At 43.8% G+C, this 26,989-nt stretch overlaps 2 protein-coding genes across 8 annotated transcripts in view; both read left to right on the forward strand.

The window, feature by feature from the left end:
• CREB3L2 (cAMP responsive element binding protein 3 like 2) overlaps positions 1–6,529 on the forward strand; it is a 78,940-nt gene extending 72,411 nt beyond the window's left edge. For all 3 annotated transcript variants that reach the window (XM_028746359.2, XM_028746360.2, XM_077935073.1), the window contains exon 12: positions 72–6,529. In XM_028746359.2, coding sequence (XP_028602192.2) covers positions 72–147 — 76 coding nt within the window. In that variant the 3' untranslated portion in view covers positions 148–6,529. The remainder of the gene's footprint in view (positions 1–71) is intronic.
• A 4,004-nt stretch (positions 6,530–10,533) lies between these two features.
• The window catches only part of DGKI (diacylglycerol kinase iota), a 259,648-nt gene continuing 243,192 nt past the window's right edge, over positions 10,534–26,989 (forward strand). For all 5 annotated transcript variants that reach the window (XM_028746780.2, XM_077935076.1, XM_028746783.2 and 2 more), the window contains exon 1: positions 10,534–11,109. In XM_028746780.2, the coding sequence (XP_028602613.2) occupies positions 10,904–11,109 (206 nt within the window). In that variant the 5' untranslated portion in view covers positions 10,534–10,903. The remainder of the gene's footprint in view (positions 11,110–26,989) is intronic.

Here is a 26,989-nt window from a genome sequence, read left to right on the forward strand (position 1 = left end):
ACGTAACATGAATCAAACGTAACATGTGGTATGACTGTACTGCCACTTCTTTTCCTACCTTTGCTTTACAGAGTCAGCTCAGAGCTGGATGCAAACGAAACTCTGAAGATTGTCGAAATTGACAGAAGAGTTAATGCTACATCTTGAGATGAAAATAAAAAAGGGGATTCCCTCCCACCCTTTCTCTTTCTTCCAACCAAAGGTCTGAGGAACTTGTCTCTGTCAGTAAATCCAGAGGCCACGAGGGAAGTGCCCGGCTGGTTTTCTGCACTGGATTGGGAAGAAGTGGCTTTGGTCTCTGTAGTCCATGTTCTTTTCTCCCCTCCTCTCCCCCCCGCCCCCCAGCCTCCGACTCACACTACTCAGTTTGCCTTTCTGCTTCTGCAACCAAGAGGAAGAATGGAAGGAGAGCTTGTTGGAAGATGATGGGAGTAGGCATGCCTCTGAGTGGAGGTGCAGAAGGGACAACTTAAGCAGTCCTCACCATCACCGCAAAAATGACTAGATGCCTTCTTTCGGGTCTCTTAAAGGGTAACAAAATGTGCAAAAGTGGTTTAATGACTTATAGAGGGTTTTCTGAATTCATCCAAGAGCAGCCTCCCCTGATTAGGTGACTCTTAACACCATCATTTTATTCCTTTATAAGAGCCAGTGTGGTGTATTGCTAAGAGCAGTGGACTCGTAATCTGGTGAACCGGGTTCGCTTCCCCACTCATCCACATGCAGCTGCTGGGTGACCTTGGGCTAGTCACGCTTCTCTGAAGTCTCTCAGCCTCACTCACATCACAGAGTGTTTGTTGTGGGGGAGGAAGGGAAAGGAGAATGTTAGCCGCTTTGAGACTCCTTCAGGTAGTGATAAAGTGGGATATCAAATCCAAACTCTTCAAATCCTTTTTACAGGGAAATGTCACCATGGGGTAGCAAACATGTCTCTTACGCTTTCCTGATAATTTGTCCTGGACCATTTCTGCATCCCCCGCCCCTGTTTTGCAATAGAAATGCAACTACAAAGAAGGCACTTCCTTTTGATTTTTTACCTTAGTGGTGAAAATGGGCAGGAATTGATAGGTTAACAGAGGTCTGGCAAAAATTTATGATGCGTGTTCTCGAAAACTTCCAATTGTGTTCGTCACTGAGAACTAAGCGATATGTGAGGAATGGGAACTTTTCTCTCAATGCAAGCTCTAAGTGTAGGATCCCTCATGCAACATTGGTGCATGTGCTAGATTGAGTCTTCTACCCTAACCAGTTGCAGTTCTATATTCTCTTATCTAGGAGCAAGCTTCATTAAAAATGGAACTTACTTGTGTGTAGACATCTGTAGGATCGCACTGTCTCAAATCTTGTAGCCAGCATTGCCTTAAACCCTTTTCCTCCCTCCATGAGGACTACAAACTTGTCCCTTCCTATAAAATGAGGGCAAAATTGATAGGAATCGGTCAGATGCACATGTTTCCATGTCTTGTAGCCTGGTCATGCAATGACTCATTTTCTTGATGTTACCTTATTAACCAAAGACACCCATGTTCAGTAGCAAAAGCTACATTGCCTTCATTTCCCCTTACAGCATTTTCCATTCCCTTCTATGAGCATGTACCAATTGTATGCTGGAAATACAAAGCAGTCGCTGATTCCTTTGCTATATCTGTCTTCATGAAGAAAACAGACAAAATTCGGTTAGTCTCTTTCTTGTCTGGTCTGCATGAGAAAATGGAGCCAGCCTGAACCAAATCTGCTTGGAGAAACCAATTTGTACCAGTTTCTCATACAGGCGAGAGGTCCCCAGGCGACTCAGATTCCTCTGCCATCCCTGCCGCCCCTCCTGTTGTAAATAGTATTTATTAGTTGCCTCATGATATCAGCTGGCAGCCGGAATGACAAGCAAAGGATGTGAAATCCCTCAAATGCTCTGGGTGACTTTTGAAAAAAAATTCTATAACTTGTTTTAGGCTCCTGACATTCAACTTAAAAATTGATGCAATGCAATGTCCTCACCCACTACCCTGGCCTCTTTGCGCCCTATTATGCTTTCTGTTCCATTGTGCATGCACTCACTTAAAGCAGACGTTGTGATGAAAACCAACAAAGGTTTAAATCTCATGTTCTCCTTGTTCTCTGCTACGGCAAGCTAAAATGACCGCAACGTCCTCTCCTGAGTGCCAGGGGCCGATTCTGTCTCCGGAAAATTCAGCAAACATCTGCCACCCTTTCCTGAATAACTTGTGATGAGGATTGTTGGCTACATTTGTGTGTCACTTTCCATACCAGTCACCATCTTAAATTAATATTGGAAGGAGTTGCATAGATGGATATCTTAACAGTGGAAAAGGTGTGCAGAACCTTTGGCTGCCAGATTTTGCGGAATTACAACTCTGCATCCTTGGCCATTGGCCATGCTTGCTGGGGCTGATGGAAGCAACAGCCCTACACCTGCTGTAGAACAAAGGTTCCCCCACCAGCCAAGGGCCTCTGCTAAAGTTTTAGCTGCCTGTTTGGGTAATTAAAAACGGTGCCCTTGGCTGCGTCCTGCAGGGTTTCTCAAGAACAGCTATACATGCAAACATTAAGCAGTGGTTATTTCACACTGTGTATTGAACTTCATGACATCATCTGTCATTGATCCCACATACTTGTAGCAATTATACCTTTTTTTTTTTAAGAAAGCTGATGGGTGGGCTTATAAAAGAAAGGGGCATTATTGTAAACTCTATATTTATGGAAGTCACGCTTGGGTCAGTGACGCTTCTTAATATTGCATAATCATTGACTAGCATGTAGATGGTGTGTTTTATTTGTGCATACGCTTCGATTCTGCGCTAGCTTTCCCTTTATATCTGCTATTTTTACCGTGCAATTTAATGTTGAGGCAAATGCTTCCGAGCCAGATTTCAGCTGATGCAAATTGTTGGTTTTCCATTTTACTCCAAGCTGAAGATGTGCTCCCCACCCCCTTCTTTATTATTCTTCAGCTATTCTTAGCAACATCGTCCAATTCTTGATGATAAATCTGGGTTAAATGTCAAATTTTAAAATGCCTAAGTTCCCCTTTTAGGAATTATTCCATCCGTGGGGTTTTCTTTTCTTTCCTTTTTGTTTGAACCTTCAATTTTGAGGAGTGCATGCTGTCTAGACGCTGTTTGGCTGTCAGTCAAGTGAGTGAGTAACATTAATTTGCCACATCAGGAAGGATATCCACGAAGAACTTGGGATCTCTCATGTCACAAGTCCATTGTGCAAACTCCCACCACTGCACACAAAGCATAAGACTCTGTATATTTAGCATCCTTTTCCCCACTCGGTGACAAAAATAATTCTCCTCTAATTGCTAATTGGAAAGAGGCCATTTCCCCCCTTGTATTTTTTGAAGGTGAAACAGTAGGCCACTGCTATAGTGACTAAAGGGGGGAGGGGATTGTTTTCCCAAAGTTACAAAACATAGGAAACTGCCTTATATGGAGTCAGACAATTGGTCCAATTAGCTCAGTATTGCATTTACTGACAGGCAGTGACTCTCCAGGATTTTGGGCAGGAGATAGTCCCAACTCTACCTGGAGATGCCAAGGATTGGACCTCAGACCTTCTGCTTGCAGACAAGATGCTGTACCACTGAGATGCAGCCCTTCCCTAAGTTCATATTTACTTACTAGTGGAGTTCTTCTGGATGTCTTTGCAAGCAGGAGTTCAAAGCCAGGGCTTCCGGATCCAAATCTGATTTCTTGCGAAATGAAAAAAAGAAAAGAGAAATCCACCAGAAACAAGGTCCTGTGAAATTTGTGTTGAACGTCTTTTAAAATAAATGTAACTTAAATTAAAAACCAGCTATTTATCTTAAATTATTTGAACATGTTGACAGTTTTCACCATCTACTTAGATTTCTTCTTTCCTAATAGTCCTCAAGACAACAATAATCTTGTGCCATCATAAAGAATGTGGCTTAGTTGTTAACTAAGCCTTACTCAGAGTAGACACATTGAAATGAATGGACTTAACTTAGTCATGTCATGTTCATTATTTTCAACAGGCCTATTCTGAGTAAAACTTAGTTGACTACCACCTTAACAAATGAATTATAGTATGTAGAGAGGAAAACTAAACAGTGAGGTCAAAGGGGAAAATAATGAAAGTGTAGACTGTAATAATTCAATTAAGGCTTAAGTGCCTATAGAATTAGCACAGTGAGCATGCACAACAGCAGCACAATCACCCTTCCATTGCTAATTATTCCACCTGATGGAACACCAGCACTCTAGTCCTAGATCGAAAAGTAACAAAATCATCTATCTAGGAATGTAAGTCACAATTTACATCCTGGAATCACATAAATGATACAAGTGTACAATTTGTTATTTTTCTATGCAAAATTTACAGATTCTACTTGTATGTTTTAGTTGCTGTTTTGGCAAAATGGGGATCTCTGATGCAGAGCTTTGCAGCTGGCTAGAAATATTCAAATGACCACACTAGAATTCACAGGTTTAGCTGTTCAAATACAGTTTGCCACACAAGCACCCAGTCTTCTCTTTTGAGAATGGTTTAATGTAGGAGAGGTGCTCATCTACTCTAGAAGTGTGCCTGTGTGGTCCTATAAATGTCATTGAACTCTCATCACCCACAGGTGATCATCAGAGGTGATTGGATATGCAGTTGAGCATCTTCTGGAGGGGTCACAGGGTCTACACACAAAATGGTTAGCCTGTAAACTGGAAATCCTATGGGTACCATTCCCTATCTGGTTTTCAAGAAATACCTGAGTTTGAGAATGTAAGCATTGTTCACATTAACTAGTTCTCTGAGGAAATGCTGAAAACTTGCACAGGACCCTGGGGAACCACTTTTCTATGAAAAGGGAGGCAACTTTTAGATGTACCCAGGACCTCTGGGGAACCACTTATCTATGAAGAGAATCCCGTAAGTCTGAGGGCTGGATCTGAGCAACCCAACCACAGGGACAGGAGAGATCCAGTGGGACAATTCACACTATCTACATGCCCGCATTCAGATGCAGCTTCTAGCCAAAATAGACAGTTCCATCCTGCAATTGGATATGTCTAAAAGCTATGGCCATTGCAGAAAATGCTGAAGCACATTTTCAGGGTGCACACTTAGTTGATATGGAGTGTTGACCAAAACTGATGGGCTTCAATATAACCATGAATTTCGTGTGACCCACCTGTATGCTGTTCTACGATATTAGATTGCAGGACAAGATCAGAGTGTGGGACAGGAAGGTGCCTCATACCAGCTCAGTCTATATGTCTGTCTAGCTCAATTTTGTGTTCACCATTCTGGTGCTCTCCTGATGTTTCAGGCAGTTGTGTGTGACTTCTTGGACACAAAGCACAATCATCTCCCCACAGTGTCTTGGTTCACCACCCTAAACCACCTTTATCACTGAGGAACCAGTGCTAAGTTTCTGGCAGAACCTCAGTTTTCCCAAGAGGGAAGACACTTTAAAATCCACCCTACTAAGGCAGATGTTGTTAAAAAGAAAAGCTTCTCCCACTGGTCCTTCTTTCAGCCCCCTTCAAGCAGGTGCCCTCCCAATGCTGTTGGATTATCACTCACATCATCCCTATTGGCCAAGCTAAATGGGGCTGTGGTAATTGCCTCTAGAGGGCACCAGGTTGAGGAAACCAGCCTTAATTCATAACTTTCTTCCCCTTTCTCTGGTTTAATGGCTTCCTCCACCATTGTGTTCCCATTATTTTGTAGGTACCAATATAAGAGAATAAGGAGGCAATATAGGAATTAGCAGGGAACAGAGAGAATGTGCGTCTCAAATTTTATTTACACACACCTGAACTTTATGTTGTAGGATTTTGGTACAGAGGTGAGTTTTTGAGCACTCATCTGTGATGTTGTATAGGCATGCAGGCAGAGCTCTCTGGTCATAACTGGTGAGGACTATTTCTGGTTCTACAGTAGTCATACACCACACAGGCATGTTTGGTTTGATTCAATCAAATGATGATATATCTTAATTTTGTAGCATTAGCCGTGATGGGGATGTTGTTGTCTGTTATGTATGTAGAAACGTGCTACTTATTTGATGTCTAATCCCCAAGAACATTGGCAATCTATCTCCAGCAGTGTATCTCTTGATTTTCAGACGTGTGACATTCAAGCAGCATTTCCCCCCTTTATCTTGGGTGTCATTCGTGTTGCCCTGTATTCTGGTTCCAAATGCCTTTTTAGGGCTGTAACTTAGATGGCCTAGCACACAGACTGCTAAACTTATACATCTCAGTTTTTGTGATGTGCTGAGCAGCAGGCCCTATTCTAAACTGCTAGAGGAGGTTCTGGTGAGAATAGGATTATGGGTGTGATGGGTTTCTCCATGGATTTCTGTTTGGAATTTGGATTCCCAGTACATTGCACCAGTGCCCCCAAACTGCTGGCAAACTCAGTGGAATCTGGAAGTTTTCAAAGAACCTAGGCGCTGTGGCTGGGGGAGAGAAGGAGGTGCAGTCCTTGAGCTCGCCCCAAGCATCTGCCCCATAGGGTGGGTTTCTCCTCTGAACTTCAAAGAGTCTGTCTTCAGACATCTCTTGATTGAAAGCCTGGAGGTGGTTTATTAAAGGAGCATGACCAATCATGGCAGATGATCTTGAACGGGGCTTCCACCAAAGAAGATACCACTTACCTCACTTTGCACCATAAATCTAAATACATTCAGGTAGATTTAGTGCGCATGGAAACTCAAATTTACACATGCAGATCTCATTCAAGCAAGGCATTTCCCATTGGTTTAAATACCAGTATGTGTTACCAGATGATATAGCTTAGATTTATTACCTAACATAAAAGTTGCAGTTCTGTAAGTTCCATGCATTCGGATCCACAAAATGCAGTGGGTCAAGGCATATATTCACTGGGTGCAGGATTGCAACTACTCTATGTAGCCATAGAGGAGCCGCAACTGTTACACTAGGCCATCTAAGTCAGCCTCCTTCTGCCCAAATATTTTCATTTCCAGTACTCGTTCAGCTATGTGAATAGGCAAATATAGTTTTTTTTGCTAGTCTGCATTTAAATGGAATTGTCTTTATAAAATATGGGAATTTAGCAAAAAGCATGAGAAGAGTTCAGAAAGTTTGGGTAAATTACAATAATATCCCCCCTTTTTTTACTTAAACTGTTAATGTTCTTTGTTGTGTTGTTTTTACTATGTTAAATGCCTTTTCTTTTTGTATTTATACTTTTTCTACATGCACTGCTCTTTTAGGTGTGTCCACATGTGATCATTCATATTTCAAACAGGTGGGAGGGTGGGTGGGTTGGGTAAGAGTTTTGTGTGTGTAAAGAACCTTTTATTTAGCAGACAGGTTTTAAACCAAGCAGCCAACTAAGTGCTTTTTTTTAAGTAGCTGAGTACAGTGAAAATATGTATTGCTTTATCTGTTTCCTTGCAAATAAATATTTTCCTAAAGAAAAGGCATCTCCTATCATTGTGCTGTTTATTTTCCTCCACATGTATTTACAGCAGTCACCTGCTTTAACCCAAACACCATGCTTCAATGCTTGGAGTACTTCTAGCTTCCTTTTCATGCTGACAGCCTATTGTCCAGTGTTACCTCCAAATGGCAAGAGATCAAAAGCAGTAATGTGTCTCACAGTCATGGTCTTGCCTTTTGCTTCATAGAAAACACTGAACTAATCATTGTGTTTTGTTTACAAGATTTGTGGGGTATTGGGAGAGCTTGTAAAGCTGAAAAATGACTGCAGTTCAGCCAATACTCAGTGTTGCATGCATTTATCTCAGGTATATTTGAGGGCCACCTTTGACCAGTGGATATCCACCCCCTTGCAGATAGATTTCCAGCAGGCCTAGGGCAGATCTAACAAAATGCCAATCCATCTGTGTCTAAAATCTTTGCATCGAGTGATGACTCTTTAAAACTGCATGTTTTATTTTGTACTAAAAGCAGGCAGGGGGTGGGGTGAAAATTAAAGGAGATTAATGCATAAATAAATGCTGTGTGAGAGAGGATTTAGGCCAGCATGGATGCTCTGACCTACCTCTCCCGAATATATTTTTATCGACTGGCGGGGGGGGGGGGGAGAGCAAGAGAGAAGGCAAATTTAGCAAATAGTGCAGGTTATATGATAGATTAATAACCTAGTTTTATTTTTAAAAATAAATTTATTGCAGGAAGGATTGTGTTTCTTAGAGCATTGATTTGCTTAAGTTTATTAAAGCTTGGAACATTTTTTTTTTTAAAAAAATCAAGAATATTAAAGCCAGCAAAACAAAAATACAAACATTTTGCTATATAAAAACTTGTGCTTTTTCTCTTTTTGTTTATTTTCTTACCAGTAGCAGAGGCCTGGGTACCTCAAGTACATTTGGAGTACTACTGTATACATGCTTATTAGCAGTCCAACACAGCTGTGGTTAAGAGTGCCTTTTACCAGCTTTGGCTGGTATGCCCGCTGCAGCCATATATAGATCGGGATCTCTTGGCCACTGTAGTCTAGGCATTGGTAACCTCAATACTAGACTACTGCAATGCCCTTGTATGTGGGACCATGCTTGGACATAGTCTGGAAACTTCAGCTGGAGCAGAATGCAGCAGCTAGAGTTCTGATGGCTAAAGGTATGTGACACTTTAACTAACATATGTTACCAAGTCAAGGTTCTTGTCATAATACACAATCTCAATTTGATCACTGAAATCACTTGCTCATTATCTTAGAAGCTTGACTGGTCTCTCTCTCTCTCTCTCTCTCATAATTTTTATTGCAAAGTAAATACATCAATACCAAAGAATCACATAAAGAAAGAAAAAATAGAGAAGAAAAAAAAAGCAAAGAAGACAGTAAAAGAATAAAGAAAAGTATATTTTAATACAATAAACACTATTTTACAAAATAATAGTAATAATAGACTTCCATCACTCTCACAACACTTCCTTTCACATTTCATATTTTTTCTGTATTTCAGTATTATTTTCATCTTGATATATAGATATGTGTATATGTATGTTTCCCTTTTTCCATTCACGAGGTCATTCTAGACACAGCCAGATTTTTACATTAGAATCTTGTCTTTCTAAATAATCATTCAAGCACTTCTGTTCCTTCTTGACTGTATTCAATGGCTTTAGTCTTATTATATCTGTCAATTCCAAATAATCCGTCAGTTCCAAATATTCGCATAATTTACATAACCATTCCTCTTTGGTCTCTACTAAATATCAAGCATTTAAATTAATAACCAGTTCCAAATCATCATCAATAATTACCTTCAAAAACTCACTCATAAAGTCCTTTTGGTTCTAATGCAATAAATAACCAGTTGTTTCCCTGATCAGACCTTGCAGAAAGTTTGAATTATGGGGTAATTCCAAAATATATGCAAAATTGTTCACAATCTGTAGAGTCCATGCAAGACACCATGCAGGTTCTAGTGTAATTTAGTCTCTATCCTATCTATTTTCTCACTTGGCTAAAAGAAAAGATGACTTAGAGCTCTGACAGGAGGTTACACTATGAGGACTTCAAGTTCCCTTCCATTGCCATCATTCTGTGTGGATTGTATTGGTGACTGGTTGAGTGCTTGTAATGTGGAATAGCGTTGTTTTTTAGTCATTTAGTCGTGTCCGACTCTTCATGACCCCATGAACCAGAGCACACCAGGCACTTCTGTCTTCCACTGCCTCTCGCAGTTTGGCCAAACTCATGCTGGTAGCTTCGAGAACACTATCCAACCATCTCATCCTCTGTCGTCCCCTTCTCCTTGTGCCCTCCATCTTTCCCAACATCAGGGTCTTTTCTAGGGAGTCTTCTCTTAAGAGGTGGCCAAAGTATTGGAGCCTCAGCTTCATGATCTGTCCTTCCAGGGAGCACTCAGGGCTGATTTCCTTAAGAATGGATAGGTTTGATCTTCTTGCAGTCCATGGGACTCTCAAGAGTCTCCTCCAGCAATAGTAGCTTCAGTTAAAAAGGGATTTAGGTCCACCACTCTGCCTCTGACAGCCATGCATCCCCAAGGCAAGGGTGAAGCTGGAACTAGCCAGAGGGTGGGATACCAGATCTCATGGAAAGAATGAAGGGCTATGGGTTTGCTAATAGGCTATCTTCCCGCCCCTGCCGGCCTCAAGCGAATCTAATGGCTTAAGTAAGCTCTTGTTCCAGCAGGAAAGTTGCTTCTGGGCTTAATAACGCGTGATGGTTTCACCCGAAGCTGCCCCTTGCTGGAGGACCGCAGACAACATATACTCCGCTGTCCAAAATCCTTCAGCAAGCGCTTTCTCATGCTGTTTATTTCTGCTACCTAACGGGCTCTCAACACCCTTCACTCTCCACTGCGCTGATGCTTCCAGTTTTCTCCCCCCCGAGAAGGTCTGCTAAATAATAAAAATTAAAAAGCACTCCACCTCGTCCTAACACACTGGAGACGTCCACGCAACTTATGCCCCTCCATCCCTCCAGTCCAAACGCTTCTGGATGCGGCACAAAAGGGGGCGTCCGTCTGTAGCCCCGCCCCCAACTCTCCCCCCCCCACCCCCCACCCCCATCCGGCACGCACACACAAAACAGAGGAGTCTGGCCAGGTTTTAAGGTGCAGCTGCTCCTGCTGTCCTTTTCGAGCGGGCGTGGCGGGAGGAGCAGCAGGAGGGGAGGAGGCTCTGATTGGCCAGAGCGGAGGCGGGAGGTAGGGAGTTTCCCACAATGCCCCGCTGCAGCCAGTGCGGCCGCCGATGGATGCTGCGGGAAGGTGCTGCCATTTGCAGCCGCCTGGACCAGTGGCTCGCTGAGGGGAGCCCCGCTCCGGCAGAAGCAGAGGCAGGCAGGGAGGGAAGCACCCTTCTCACCCCAGTCCCCGGCAGCCCTTGACCGCGAAACTCCCCTCGCCTTCTCCTCCGCTTTCCTCGCGGGTCGCTGTCCGTTCAGCACCGCGATGAACCCGCCTTCCACAGCCGGCGAGGAGAAGGGGGCTGCGGGAGGCAGCAGCAACGCTTGCCGGGGAGCGGAAGGTGGCGGGGACCCTAGGAGTGCAGCCGCGGGAACAGAGGACCCGGAAGAGCCCGCACTAACCGCTCAGAAGGAAGAATCCTTGGAAGAGAAGCTGAAGAGTTTAACCTTCAGGAAACAGGTGTCCTACAGGTGGGTGAAGGAGGCAAAGCAGGAGTGTCATTCCGGGTGCGCTTTCTCCCACGTGAGAAGGGGCATACACGTGTGTGTGTGGCTGAGTCTCCTTGAGCCTCATAATGTACCCATCGTCAGAAGTTCCCTAGGACAGAGTGATAGGGAAAGTCTTGTCTAGCTCCAATCTTCCAAGTTTCCCTTGTAATCTCTCAGGGAGATAGATACCTTAAGTGCAAGTGAATTTAGTGTATACTTGTCATTACTTAATGTAGACGAGGTCATTGCCCTTAGCTCACTTTTACCCCCTGCCCCGCTGCTCCTTTAATCTGGGTGGTAGGTTTCACACCCAGTTTGGAAATTCTCATCTACCTGGCTGTGAACGTGGGACCAGCAAGGGGCTATTTACTTCAGTTGTGCTAATTCAGAGTTTTAACGGCATGATTTTATGCAGAGGGAAGCTTCAGGATGATAGGTTTCAACCTTGCAATAAGTCAGGACCTACTGCTGTAACGTTCTTGTAGGAGAGGATAAAAAGCTTTGAGGATTCTGATGGTTGTTTTGGAGGGATGCGGTTTCATGAGGTTTTACCCCCTTTCCCCCCCTCCTCTGAAAGCTACATGGTATGTGGGCAGCCTTGCCTGGAGAGAGATAATCTTACGGTTGAAATCAGTGCACCAGGAATTCTGTGTCGCGCATAATGTGTGTTTCTGTGTCAGGTCAGTTTATGCACACACGGCAGCAAAACAGCTGCTGCCCCAAATGTTGCATTATTTTTTTCCAGAGCTGGGGGTGCGGGGGGAAGGCAACTGATGTATTTGTATTGGCACTTAGAGTGGTACCGCAAAGGACTTCACATTCCTACATGTAGACCTAATCTTTGTTGACAGCATTATATGTTAGACATTGATAGCATCATGTATGTGATACCGTAGCAATTCCCTTTGGGATTACGTGTGTGAGAAAATATTATAAAATCTATAGCTGCGTCTGTACATATTAGGAGACAAGTGATATATAAGGTAGCTGCTAAAGAGTTAACGTTGTGCAGTAACGCCAATTTGTTATGCTCGAATGTATGTGTAGGTAGCACTGTAACAGCAGGATGTGGGAGTCATGCTGCCAGAATAATGTTGCAAGCAATGCTAGGGATTAGGGTGAGGGTAACATCATAATTGTCTACTGGTTTCCCCCCTCCTCTAACCAATCTGGCTTGTGCTAAAAAAGAAATCCTGATCTTGTTTACAATCGCTCTCCAAACAGACAGCAGTGCCTCAGAAAAGATGGTGAGGGTTTAAAAAAGGTCTGTTTGCGATCAGGAACTTCAGGATTATCCAGAGTGGGTTCAGAAGTGCTGCCTGCCAGGGAAGTGGAGTTATTCTGGAAGTTTTTGATCCTCAGTTTTAAAAAATAGAAACAATTAAAAGAAGACAACTGAATCTACCTGTTGCTTTATTGGTGTGGGTGGGGGGTGGGGGGGTGAAAATGTTTCCTTGGAAAAGCAACAGAGAACAATTTTGGGTAGCCTGTCCAAGGCTTCAGGAATCTTTTGAAGAAGAAATCCTCACATCAGTGATGAACCATTATGTAAGTGTTAGTATTTGCCCAGCTGTGTGGATGGTTACATTGTGTGCCTACTTCTTTTACTTTAATGCAGCTGTATTTTTCATTTCATTTTTTTAAAAAAATAATAAAATATTGTTACGATTCTGCCAAACATACTTCAGCAAATGGTAAAAGGAGGAAAAGACAAACATTGTATTGCTGATGCTTATTAACATTCTGGAAGTTAACACAAAAATCCAAACTACAATATAGACATACTTTAAGGAAAAGAAAAGAGAAAAAAAGCCTATTGCACCCCAGATACATTCACTTTCTAAGGGTTAACACAACAGCCAGAGTGTGATAAAGAAAAAATATGTTTTATAACTTTAAGGGTTTCTAGATTTTAGCTTACATAATATATATTGGTTCAAATTAAATTATCTCCAATAGTGCTACCGTAAGATTATTATGTTGAGATTTGTCATTCCAATATTTTATAAACTCATACCAAGATTCTAATACATTTCTTTGGGATTTTGCTACATCTTCCCATAATCTTTGAGCATCTATGATCTTATGTATAAGCACCCTCTGCCAAACAGCTATTTCCCATTTCTTGATTAACCCCAGCAACTAATATCCAAGTTGCCAGCGAAATATTTTCCATCACTTCCTCATTTTCCTTCAGGACTATTTCTTTTACCTTGCCCAAAATAAAAATCACGCCATCTCATTTTAATTTGTAAATTGTGATTTGTTTAATCTGGCCCTCTGAAACCTGAAGTTAGAGACAAGCTAAATTAAAGTTTTTGGTAAATGTTTGGCTCTACTTTTATGATTTCCCCTGCAGTCTTCTCAAACAAGTCTCTAGGTCCCAGCTTCAATATCTGAGCAATTTTGTCTAAGCGTTAGCTTTGGTTTATGCTATAGGGTTAACTCTGTGAAATATCGGTGTCTTGTGTAAATTATGACATGAGCCTCAGGCTCCAGTGCTGTATGACAGTAAATGCTTGTGTAAGGACACGGCCAGTTATTTTGAGAAAAGGTCTCTTAGCAATTTCTAATTAAAAATAACCAAAATTAGTTCAAGAGTGAGATAAAGGCCCCTGAATAACTTGGGGCATCACACTCTATGAAGGCAGCATCATGGTGATCCTACCAAATATGCCATAGAGATGAGTTGAGTGAATACAGATGATTGACTGGCATCTGTCTGTCTCAGGAGACAATGGAGGAGTGTGCCTTTGGGGGTGAAGTCAAGCTGTCAGAAGGTTGCAGCACCTGCTGTGGCTGTTGTAGAGACTGATACAGGAGAGACATGTTTGGTTGCAGCTGGGGCAGATGAAGGTGTCTGGTTTTGCTGTTACAAGTGCACCATGGTGTTTCTTCTCTCTACACTCCTCCCAGCAGTCATTCCTCCTCTGGTCACTGCCATGGATGCATGACCTGTCTGTCTCCCGGCACCGCGGTTATATGCAAGGGATTCCCACACTGCAGGATTGATGTTGCCAGCCTTCATGTCATGTTTGCAGACTTCTTTGCAACGCGGAGCTGGTCTGCCAACGTGTCTGGTGCCTGAAGCCAACTCCCTGTAGAGAGCATCCTGGGGAATACAGACAAACATAAGCATAAAGCTTAAACACACCCAGGGATTCTCTGGGGCATCTAAATATGCCGTGCTAATTTCAAAGGAGAAGAGGAATTCAGAAACCTTGGTACCCCCATTTTGTAAACGAGTGCAAGTATGTGATAGTTTCAATGAAATAAATGGAACGATGCACATAAAATTAGGTGCCTGGTTTGGATGGATTGCTATTTTTCACTGGGTTAGCCCAAGGAATATGCAAGTTCTGCTCCCTTTCACCTGGTCCTCTCTGAACACAACTTTGTGTTCAGTTGCCGAAAGAATTTTGTGTTCCGGGTTAGATAAATCAGGTGTTGGAAACTGCAGGCCCAGGGACCAAAATGTGGTCTTCTAACCCTCCTTATCTGGCCATCAGGACTCTCCCCAGACAGACACTTCCTCACATCTCTACACTTCCTACTAGCTTTGCTTCACACCCTTATTGAAGGTCTTTGACTGGCTGGAATGTGTTCCTGAACTCAGATAATATCTCTTGCTTCCTTGGATAGAGAGAGGGTGTAGAAACTAGCCTATTGCATAAGGGTAAATTTACTTTCATTGATCCACCTACCTTTGCCTCTGGTCCCACCCAACACTTGTGTGTGGCCTCCGGAAGATTGCCCAGAAGGGAATGTGGCCCCTGAGCTGAGAAAGGTTATCCACCCCTGAGATAATGGAGCCTTGCCTAGCCAATGCTGGCAGAATAACTGTTTTGATTATCTCGCCTCCTGTGTAGGTGAAATGTAGGTAGGTGAAATGAGAGGAGATTTCCAAGTTTGTGTTGACTAGTCATTTTGGCCAGCTTCTGCACCTGCTGGAGGTACAAGGATGGGATTTCTAAGCTGTAAGCTTGTGTGTGGAGATGGTTTTCAAACAGTCTGCTTTCGAATGCTTGCAGAGAGAGATCTGTTGCTTTCTGAAAGGTAGCATCAGCAGACCACTTGACACACATGGACTGGCTCTTTTGACTTTGTAAACAAGAGATGACAGCCTAGCTGATGAGTGCAAAACCTGGAGTGATTCATTCCCCGCTGACCTTAGTCAGTGACGCAAAACAATACATTCAATGGCCACAACCATCCCTGAAACATTTCTGTTGCCGCTCACTGTCTGCCTGCTCCCCTTTTCCAACAGTTTTGAAACATGGAAGTTAATGCCAGGCTTCCTAGCAGCGGCCTGCAGCAGTCAGAGATGGCGAGTTCTACAGGTGGGTTTGATAATGATCCAGGTAGAAGTGCCTAACGCAGAACCACAGGCAATTAGTTGATTTCTGCATTTGCATCAGTGGGGCTGGAGAGTGTAGACTGCTGCACACATTTTATTGAATTTTGCTTTTCTATCTTTAACAGATAAAAAATATTAATGAACACCTACCACCCTCTGATGCTATGAAATGTATTGGGGTGTGTGTGTGTTCCTGGAACTTTCTTCATTTCAGAGGTGGCTATGCTTTTCTGCACTCCTGGGGAGTAAAAACCCAATTGGCTTTTTGCTCAGCTTGTGCGTAAGTGAAGCTCTGCTAAGTCAGGCTAATGGATCATCAAGACCAGTAGCACCATCAGGGTAGGGCTCTGGGAGAGGTTTTCAGACTCCCAATCTGTAGAAAAAGCAGAAGAGCTTGAAACAAAGCCAATTTACCACATTTTGAAGCATGGGAAAGAATATACATCATCGCAAAAGCATTGTCCAACTGGACTGCTGAAATAGTCTGGCATCCTGTTTTCAGGAATGGGTGACAAGCCACACCCTCTGTAGCTGCAACCTTCCTCTCCAGATCACAACCCTCACTGGACCTGCCTTGCAGCCTCCTTGGGTGCTTTGCCTGTCCAGAATGTATCCTTGAGCTCCAATTATGCTTCTTGCTTGCCTGGATGGAGGAAAGGGAGGCGTGTGTTGAGTGTTTATAGAAATGACCATTATATACAGAGGCGAAATTTCCATTCACTGCTCTCCCCACTTTAGTCTCAGGTGCCACCCATTACGTGGCCTCCAGCAGGATTTCAAGAAGGGAATCGTGCTGGATAAGGTTTCCCACCCCTGGAGTAAGCCAGTAAGCAGGACAAGAAGGTAATAATGGACTGTCACAGGAGTGTACTGGTCAGTAATCATACAGTTCAAAGATGGAGTTAACTCCAAAAACACAACCTCCACAGACTTGGTTGAGTGTCAGGCCTAATGAGCACAGCAGCTCATTACCGGTGGTTTTCCTCCATGAAAATCTGTTGCTGAGACTGAAAGTCCCTACCCCCTCCTCAATCAGAGACTCTTCTCTGCCCTTTTCATGCCTCTTCTGGTTCTGAGAGACAATGGGGAGAGAAGAGCTTGTTTCAGCAGCAGAGGGAGACGCCCATGACTTTGCCTGACTCATCTCTGCCTCTTGGCCTCCCTCATCCCTTTCTTCTGTTTCAGCTTCTGTCTCTAATTCTGGACTTTCTTCTGCTACAGACTCTCTTAGCTCACTGAAACCTGTTATCTCTTCGGTTTCTGACACCTCCTCTTCCCAATTTTCTCCCTCTTCCCACTCACTGACATCCCACCACCACTCCCTGGGCTCTGAGCCTTCTTCCCTTGGTGATTCCCCAGCTGGTTCCTCCCACCATTCCTCTGTCTAACCATTCCATGACATGGACCTACCCCTCTGCCCTATAATCTATATTCCTCAAGGTTTTTCTAACGGCAAGGTTGTCCAACCTCTTAACTCAGAAGGAGTATGATATGCTTTATCCTGAAGTTATTTAGGGACTTCGCTCCTCCTTGGTGACTTGTGTCCTTGGTCACATAGGGTAGAAAGGGGAAACTCACAAGACAGGAGGCAAGAGGCTACTATTTGAACTCTACATAGGATGGAATGAAGTTGAGAAACAGTGGGTTAGTTCAGAAATAGGGAGCCATGCCCTCTCACAATGTGAACAAGCCACAGCAAGCCTGAGATGCATGACCTCTCTATTTCCTTTCCTTCCTCTTTCATGCCCATAAGAAGAAGAAAAAGAAACTGTTTCTCCTGATTTTAAATAAACCAATTCTTGACAATTGAATGCAGGAAACGGGGGGTTGTTTAAACTATAATTTGTGAGGAAAAGGCATAATTAAGGTGGTTTCAGATGCTAGCTTGTTCTCACTAACCATAGTTTCAACAAACCACAGCTCCTTGGGTTTGCACATCACAAGGAACTGTGATTAGTTTAAAATTGGAAGCAGATCATTCTGGCCTGCTTCTCTACTGCATGAGAGAGAATGGACAGAGGAGAGGAAGAGTGTGAGCCTCAGTCTCACCATAGTCCGTTCACCTCATGAGAAACCATGGTATCCTATCTTCAAGATTAAACTGCTGACTTGCTGAACAGTATACAATTAAACCATGGCTGAAGAAGATAACACCTGGATTCAGATTTCTGTGATAGAAAATCTAGCTTTCCCAGGCCTGTGGCTCTCCAGATGTTGTTGGACTACAATCCCTATCATCCCTGACCATTGACCATGCTGGCTAGGGTTGATGGGAATTATAGTTGAAAACAACTGGAGGGCAATAGGCTGGAGAAGGCTGCTACAGCCACTGGATTCACCGACTGGCTTTCTGGTACAACAACCTTGCACCTGGTATTCAGAGGTAGTCAGCAGCTTAATCTGGAAATTCTGTTAACCATAGTAACTATATGGAAGTTTCAGATTCAGTATTCTCTCCTCTCTGCCTCTCTCTTCATGGGCCCATATGTTCTGTTCATGCATCAGAGCTCTTATGCCAATGAGATCATCTGGATGGAGGCAAACCCACACTAGCAGAGAGAATGAAAGATGTTTGAAATATGTGTTAGTGCAGGGTATATATATATATATAGAGAGAGAGAGAGGGCAGAATAGCAGAAGTTGTTTGTCTTTCCTTGTGTGTGGGCATGCAGTGAATTCCATATCTTTAAGCACAGAAGGCATTTACAATAACCTTTAAATAACAACTTCCTGAGGTATGTCATTAATTCTGTTTGACTTGCCAGCATGCAAAAGAAAGCTGAATGCTTTTCTGCACCTCTTGATTTGCACATCTTAGTGCCTTTTGAAACAAGTTTATCCCATGAGGAATTCCCCCTTTCCGGCATTTATAGCAAAGAGTCTCAGTAAATACCTCGATCTGAACGCTTTCTCCCCACCTCCTGTGCCAAAACACCACTGCTGAACTGCAATGCCTCCCACAAATCCAATTTTTCCCTTTTCTTATCCTCCTTATTTTTCTTCTTCTTCACAATTACTGCCTTAAAAAGGGTGCTGCTGTGATGGATTTACAAATGTAAATAACTGCACAATGAGGCAGGAAGCTCAATTGGGATTAGCCACAAAGGTTGGTTTACGCAAAAGCACCGCAGCAGTTCCTCGAGGCACCTTGACAAGTTTCAAACGGTTGGCTCGGGGGCGCCCTGTGCCTGTGTGTTCGGTGTTGACAGCTAATGCACACCATTCATCTGCATTTATGGCTTCCATTATTGAGAAAAGCCTTCTCTGCAAAATAACCCAGACTCCTGCAATGGAGCTTAATAACTTCGGCAGTGAGTGGAAAGTGGGCAGAGGTAGCGGAGAAGGAAAGCGAGAGAGACTTGTCATTAAGAAGTGCGAAGGAGGCTTGCACACTCCTTCCTCATTTGTCAGGGCTTAGTAGGAGCCCGAGCTCAGCAGGCTCCAGCCCCCAAACCTGTTGGTGGTTCAGTGCTTAGAGAGAGAGAGGGGGGGGAGGGAGAGGGAGAGATGTGCATATATAGCACACATAGCACGACCAAGGGATGGAACCTTGTGCTAGGCTATGCAGGGACAGGTAACATTCCTAGCAGCTCCTGTTGCCTCCCAAGACTGGGGCCGGTCCCTACCCTTAGGCAGAGTGAGCAACCACATCAGGGAGCAGATGCTGGAGGGCCGCTCCCAGCTGTTCCTCCCGAGTCCTCTACAATCACCAGTGCACAGTCGAGAGCCTCCCCTGCTCAATACAAACCCATGAATACAGATGAATGTGTTAGCTGTCAGCACTGAACACACACAAACACACACTACCCCTTGAAACTTGTCCAGGTGGCTTGAGTAACCGCTGTTGTGCTCTGATGTAAGGCAGCCTTTGTGGCTTAATCCAAATAGAACTTCCTGCCTTCTACATAGTGATTTGCATTTGTAACCACATCACAGCATCACCCTTTTAAAGGTATTAATTGCAAAAATAATAAAGGGGAAAGGAAAAAAAGGGATTTGTGGGAGGCATTCCAGCTCAGCAGTGGTGCTCGGGCAGAGGAGGTGGGGGGAAGCATTCAGAGCTAATTAGCTACCCATCTATACCACTCTGAGTGCAAGAACGGGGGAAATTCCTTTCTTGCATTTACAGTGGTACCTCGGGTTACAGACGCTTCAGGTTACAGACTCCGCTAACCCAGAAATAGTACCTTGGGTTAAGAACTTTGCTTCAGGATGAGAACAGAAATCGCACAGTGGCAGTGTGAGGTCCCATTAGCTAAAGTGGTACCTCAGGTTAAGAATAGTTTCAGGTTCAGAAAGGACCTCCAGAACGAATTAAGTTCCTAACCAGAGGTACCACTGTATCCTAAAGGACAGGCAGGCTCATATACCCTTAAGGGTTCCCGGGTCCAAGCCATTTAGGGCCTTAAAGATGATAACCAACAATTGCCCTCCTCCATCCCGCAATGAAAAGGAAGCCAGTGCAGCTGTTAGGAAAGTAGGAAGTCACACCAGAACTGAGTCAGATCTAGTTCAGTACTGCCTACAGCAGCAGATCTCATACCCTCCAACATTTCTCTGATAAAAATAGGGATGTCTCATTCCATAATAATAATTTTACTACACACATTTTACTGGGTTGCCCCAGCCACTCTGGGCAGCTTCCAACATATATAAAAACATAATAAAACATTAAACATTTTTTTAAAAAAAACCTTCCCTATACAGAATTGACTTCAGATGGCTCAGGGGTCGGATAACTCCATACCCTCCAACATTTCTTCAATGAAAATAGGGACATCCTAAGGAAAAGTGGGACATTCCAGGATCAAATGAGAAACCGGGACGGCTTCTCTAAATCAGGGACATCCCTGGAAAATAGGGACACTGGGAGGGTCTGAGATCTTCATGGTTAAGAAAGCTACAGAGTGGTTGCCCGAAACAAGATAGGTCCCCTAAGGGTCAACATATAGCTTAACAGCCAATGGTGTGCAGTTAGATGCCCAACTAGATATGATGTTAAATGTGTATTTGGATGTAACTTGCAAGGATTTTTTTTTTAAATGCAGGTAGCATAAGCTAGGGAAACCCACCCCCTGATAATTATAGGAATTGAAGCAGGTGTGATTTAACCATTTCCTTTTCTGCTACACTTCTGAAGGAAATACTTTCTCTAGATGTGCGATTTGTACCTGGGAGGAAACCCTCAATGCCACCACCAACGGGAGATTTCACCTCTAAGCAAAATCTTAATTTCAGCAGAAGGGACTTCAATCAAGACAGCAGATAGGGGAGGACTAGTTAACTCCCACCCACCACACCTGCTGTGATCCTTATGACTGTAAACACCCACCCACCAGATGATGCAACTTGGGTTTACAAAACCAAACCTGCATATTAAATGCAAAGAAACAATACCATATCTAGATTGGTCCACAAATGCAGTGACCATTCCCTGACTGCAGTGCAGGAGAGCAGTGGTGGTCCATGTTCTTATTTGCAACTGGGATAACTAGAATTAAGCTTAAATTAGGAGCGAAAGATCTTGGGTAGAGTAAGCAGTAGTTCTTCATGGTTGGTTTTTTTGTTTTGCTTTTTGCATGTACTGCTCTGCATGGTTCTGTCTTTTTGGTTGAATAGGAGGCAGAGAGAAGAAACCATTTTCTTTCCATGAGGTCCAGAATATGCTCCACCCTCCCATTTTTCAAAATGTGGCACTGATCCTGCAACATGTCATGTCTACCCTCAGGAGCTCCTTGCACTCGCAAGGCTCCTACTGCTGACTTACTGTGGAGCCTTGCAAGCGTGTGGAGTTCTATTCCATTTCCCCTCCCCACCCTCTCCCTTTTGTAAAACTATATTTAAAATATACAGATATTATCAAAAGAAAACACCAATTCATGACACATCCATCTCGTTTGTAAATACAGTATTTGTAATGACTGTTTTTAAAACACACAGATGTAATAAAAAGAAAATATAAAGTCCTGACACATCAGTTGCTTTCATGAATATTCACCTCTGCTCCATTTCATCTGCAACTATGGGGAATCCTTGTTTGGGGGCTGCCTTGCTGATTGTGGCCTGGCATGTTTTCAAATCCTTCATTTATTTTTATATCACATTTTTATTCCCCCTTTCTTCCAAGGAGTTGAAGGTGGCATACATGGTTTTCTTCCTCCCCATTTTATTGTTTTAACAACCTTGTGAGGTTGGTTAGGTGGAGAGGTGGTGACTAGCCCAAGGTCACCCAGTGAGTTTCATGGCTGTGCAGGGATTTGAACCCTGATCTCCCAGGTCCTAGTCCAGCACTCTAGCTGCTATGCCACACCGGTTTACTTAGTTACTATACACTTCCAGTTTCATTGCAAAGAACTATTTGCAACTATTTGTGTAGCAGCTCTTCTAATGTACCTGATTGGTCCCGGGAGGCATATATTCCAGCCCTGCTAAACAGTATAGTTTGGATGCAAACAAGCTTGCTGTTTGAGCCAATGTAGCATGTCGCATAATCAGAGTAATTAATTCCCCAATGAGTCTGCACTGGTGCAAGTATAAAGAGGCAGATCATCTCGATGCTCAGTGAAAGACAATCAAAGCATTTGATTTAGAAAGTGCATTGTAGCCACTTTCCATTGAAGCAAAAGGTGTGTTGTGCCTGGTAGATTGAAATCAATTAAGTGTATTGTGTTGCCTGTAGTCGCACACTGTATTGAGTCTATGCTAAGTGGATGTTTGCAAAGAAGCTAAAAGGGTTTTGCATTTAATGATGTGTTTACATCTCTCTGCTCCTTTCCTTGCAGTGTCATAATTACAGTCGAGGTACATCCTGGATGTGTTTGTATTCAGCCTCTGTGAATTAAATGGACCCGGTACCCTTAAATACAGCCCATCCTCTAGTATTGACTCCCCCATCCTTCCCTGAAAGAGGAGAAGCTCAGTTGCAGGCCTTTACTAAGAGCCCTGCCGGAGAGCTGTATAAAACCCCGTAAAATAAGCCTGCTAAGTTACCCACACCTATGGGACATTTAAATCCACTAGTCAATGGCTGCATGACCTCCATGCCAATAATAACCATAGCAGCAACAGTCATATTCAGTCCTCAAATGATTCTTTTCCAGGAGCAGCTGAAATCTGCAGCTTTTAAGGGGCATGCAAACTGAGCACATTTGCATCCTGCTTTTTATTTTATGCAGTTGATTCAGAAAGTCTTACGATTTGCATCATTTATTCTGGTTTGGCAAAACCTTTTCACGTTCCATAATGGGGTGGTATTATAGCAACAGGGATACAGAATCTTGTGCTACCAGACCAACAGGGAAATTCAGCAGCAATCACAACTCCCTGTCATAAAGAGCCGTCACTATAGACATTATCGAAGTTGACTATTCATAAATCTGACTCCTGGCTGGAGGGGAAAAACCCTTTCAGACAAAATTCAGGACAGTCAGAGGCTCTTGAAATGATTTTAAAACTCAATGTGGCTTTTAGAACAGTTATCTAAAGGCAGATGGAATTAGTTTAGATGAGTTAACATGAGGAATCAGATAGTCCTGGGGCCCCATCCTTTTTCTTGTACATTCATGTGTTCATGATGTTGGTAGTTATATGCCATCCTGCTTTCAATACCGTTTTGCTTGCAAAAGTTTCCAGGTGGGCATACTGTTTTGTTTCCAATCAGTGTGCATCCCATAACTTCCCAATGAAATCTTGTAACCTTTATATACCGCAAATGTTCGTGTGTGTGTGTGTGTGTGTGTGTGTGTGTGTGTGTGTTGTTTCTAACTGGGGTTGTTTGTTTAAAAGCATTTATGAACCACTTAATAACAAAATATCTGTTGTGCCATCATGCAAGTGTCCCTCCAGATGGCAATAAAAGGATAATGTTGGGAAGGCATCATGGAACAGCTAAGAAAGTGGAATGTGTGGCTGGTCCAATATAAATCCACCATTAATCCACTATTATTGCACCAATGACACGTTGCAGAATTCAGTGGTGAAAAAACCTCTGTGCATCTGGATGGGCTCCTGTTAAAAAACAAATCTTCCCATCTAACACTGCAGTCACAGTTCATCCCAGTGGATATAACTAAAATCTTGGAATACTCAGTACATGGAGGAGGGAAGTCTACCGGCCTCATATTGACCTCCATGATCTGCTTACCCCATGCACTTAGATTCTGTCTGAATATTGCACCAAGCAGAACTGTATTATATGATCTTAGTAGCTTATACCTATCAGAATGTTTTGGGCCAAGTGAAGTTTCTCGACTGCCTTCAAGGAAAGGTGCATGCATTGCAGCAGTAGAATCAGAAAGTCACTGAGGCATGAATGACATCAGGCAGATCTTTTGTCTTCTGGAAGGAAAATCACCTGAAGCTGCTGAGAGAAGCATTTCAGGCCACAACTGTTACCTGGGCTGCCAGGAGTAAAGCTAGACCCAAAGAGCTTTGAAACTACAAGCCTGATCCTTAAGTGGTGATGAGAGGGCATGTCCAGGTTGCCGCTCAGTAGAATTGAGCAGAAGCACACACCCCACCCCACCTCCTGCAAATGCAACAGGGCTGGTTTCCTACATATTGAAGTAAATAAAGTAAATAGCTTCTAAAGCAGCTGTCCTGGTGCCTCCCAGATGCTTTTGGCTACAGCTCTCATCAGCCCCAGCCAGCGTGCCTGTGCTCCCATTAGCACCAGCATTAGACATCAGTGTTAGCTGGGACTGATGAGAATAGTAATTCAAAACAGTTTGGGGGCACTAGGTTGGTAAATGCTGATCTAAAGGTTTCCTTAAGGCTGCTAAGGCCTCCCCAATGAGACCACAAAGTTCATGTTATTTGGACCAAGGATTAGTGTACAGTGGTACCTTGGGTTACATACGCTTCAGGTTACAGACTCCGCTAACCCAGAAATAGTACCTCGGGTTAAGAACTTTGCTTCAGGATGAGAATAGAAATCGTGCTCCGGCGGCACAGCAGCAGCAGGAGGCCCCATTAGCTAAAGTGGTGCTTCAGGTTAAGAACAGTTTCAGGTTAAGAACAGGCCTCCGGAACGAATTAACTACTTACCCTGAGGTACCACTGTATTATTAACTCACACTCTATCTATCACCGATTGTGGTCAGCTACTCCCATTGCTAGTATTGGAATGAGACTCAACTGCCAATCATATTAGCTCTACGACATGAAATGGGGGTGACAGTGATGTGTCTCACATTGGTTTTTTGCCTCAGGCAGCAAAATGTCTCCAGCCATTCCTGGTTCTCTGAAAATCTCTCCTGCTTAACTGTAGGGGTAAAGGGCTTGGCAAGGGTTCTTTTAAGACCCTTGAGATCTCAGCCATCTAACAAATTATATTAGGCACAGCTCCTCTCAATCAATTTGTAAAAGAAACTCATTTTGGTTTAGCAATTCAGGTTTGGCAAGGTCAATTATTGCAATGAGCTTCCATGCCTTTTCATGTTGCTGTGTTGTTCTGGTCTTAAAAGCTTAACTACCGTAATAGCTCATAATAGCCTTCACCAACTGTATGATAAAAGTAAACAAAGGCTGGGGGGTGTCATGCCTAGCCCTGACCTGGTAACAGACACATAAGAACAGCCTGCTGGATCAGGCCAATAGCCCATCTAGTCCAGCACCCTGTTCTCACAGAGGCTAACCAGATGCCGGCAGGAAACCAGAGGACAAAGGAGACATCTCAGTGGTTGAAGACCTTGGAGCAGCAGGCAGGGTCTCCTGAAACAGCTGCTGAGATCCTCATGCCTTGAGAGTCCCTCTCAACAGATCCTCATGCCTTGAGAGTCCCTCTGATGAGAGACTTGCTGAATAAACCTTGGAGCAGCCAGAGGAAGTGGAGTCACTCACCAAGACCTTGAGAAGTCCAGACCAAAAAGCAACTACATAGCATGTGTCTATGGACCCAGAGTTCTTGTATGGCTCCTGAGAAAGTGATCTCTTCTGAATGAACAATCCCTGAAATGTTTTCACTACCAGCAGCTGTGGTTAGGAGGCTTGTATATAAGGTTTCCCTCTTGAACCTACCAGTTTGTGGAAGCTACAAAGGACTCTAGCTCCTTGTTCCCAAGCTTAGTCCTACCCACTCCTTAGTGAGCTGCACCTTGCTTGGACACCCTGTGGCCTTGACTATTGCTTCACTTTGCCCCTGGGTCATGCATTGAACCTGAGCTGATTTCCTGTGCTTCAGCCTTGCTCTGTTTCTTTGGACTGCACTGGACCTTTGACCCTGCTCTTCTGGGTGAGTGTTTGTGTAAGAGACATGCCTCTGGGGACTGGGCTATGGGCTCTTGAGGGTTTTCAAAAGGGGAGGCAAGATAATTCTTAATATTTGGCATACTTCATTGAAAGCGGGAGTGTTGGTAGATTGGATGGGGGACCCACTTGTGCTTTGAGTTACTGTAGGCTTTGTGTAATCTGATACACTGCCATATTGGGAGAGAGCAGGATACTTGGCTTTTAAGGCGCCCCTAATCAAATAGGCAATGCTGACAGGAAAGACAGTAGTATGGTTTGGCACAAAGCCCAGTCAGGGACTCTGGACAGTGTTGAGCCTTGATTGATGTTGACTGTTTGGAAGGTACAGCTGGGAATCTATTGCGTCGATGTGCCATTATGCACTGCTTCCAATTTGCTAATTGACTGGCATCTTCTATGCAGCCCAGTCATGACTCAGTGATGGTCAGACTAAGGCTTTCCCAGATATTAAAAACACAAAGCAAGTTGAGGAAGGGAGAGTTTCCATTTCCCCCAATGCTCCCACCCATCCATCTTTGTTTGCTTGCTGTGTCAACTCGGAAGGCTGCTAGAACCGCTCTTGTGTGGGTTTGGACCAAGGAGGTTTTGTTGTGTTGTGTTTGAGCAGGAGTAGCACAAGAAGTTTAATTACATTATTTGCCGGAGTCATGGTTCCCCAAGGTTCTGGCACTTTCTTAGGTGTTTCGGAATTCATAGCAAGTCTTGGAAGGAAAAGGAGGGTAGAGAAGATCAGGTCTAGATCCAGGATGATGTAGGCCTTAGAGGGTGAATCTTCTGTAAGGTAAAGGTACCCCTGCCCGTACGGGCCAGTCGTGTCCTACTCTAGGGTTGCGTGCTCATCTCGCTCAAGAGGCCGGGAGCCAGCGCTGTCCGGAGACACTTCCGGGTCATGTGGCCAGCGTGACTAAGCGGCATCTGGCGAGCCAGCACCAGCGCCGTACACGGAAACGCCATTTACCTTCCCGCTATAAAGCGGTACCTATTTATCTACTTGCACTTAAGGGTGCTTTCGAACTGCTAGGTGGGCAGGAGCTGGGACCGAATGACAGGAGCTCACCTCGCCACGGGGATTCGAACTGCCGACCTTGCGATCAGCAAGTCCTAGGCACTGAGGTTTTACCCACAGCGCCACCCGTGTCCCGAATCTTCTGTAGCTCCTCATATAACTGCCCTCCTGATGCTGGAATGGCACCTGCAATGAAATATGCCAAGGATAATATATTCGTTATCACAAGAACTGTCTCCATTGAGTCATTT

The sequence above is a fragment of the Podarcis muralis genome, chromosome 10 (genome assembly GCF_964188315.1).
Source record: "Podarcis muralis chromosome 10, rPodMur119.hap1.1, whole genome shotgun sequence".
NCBI classification, from domain to species: Eukaryota; Metazoa; Chordata; class Lepidosauria; order Squamata; family Lacertidae; genus Podarcis; species Podarcis muralis.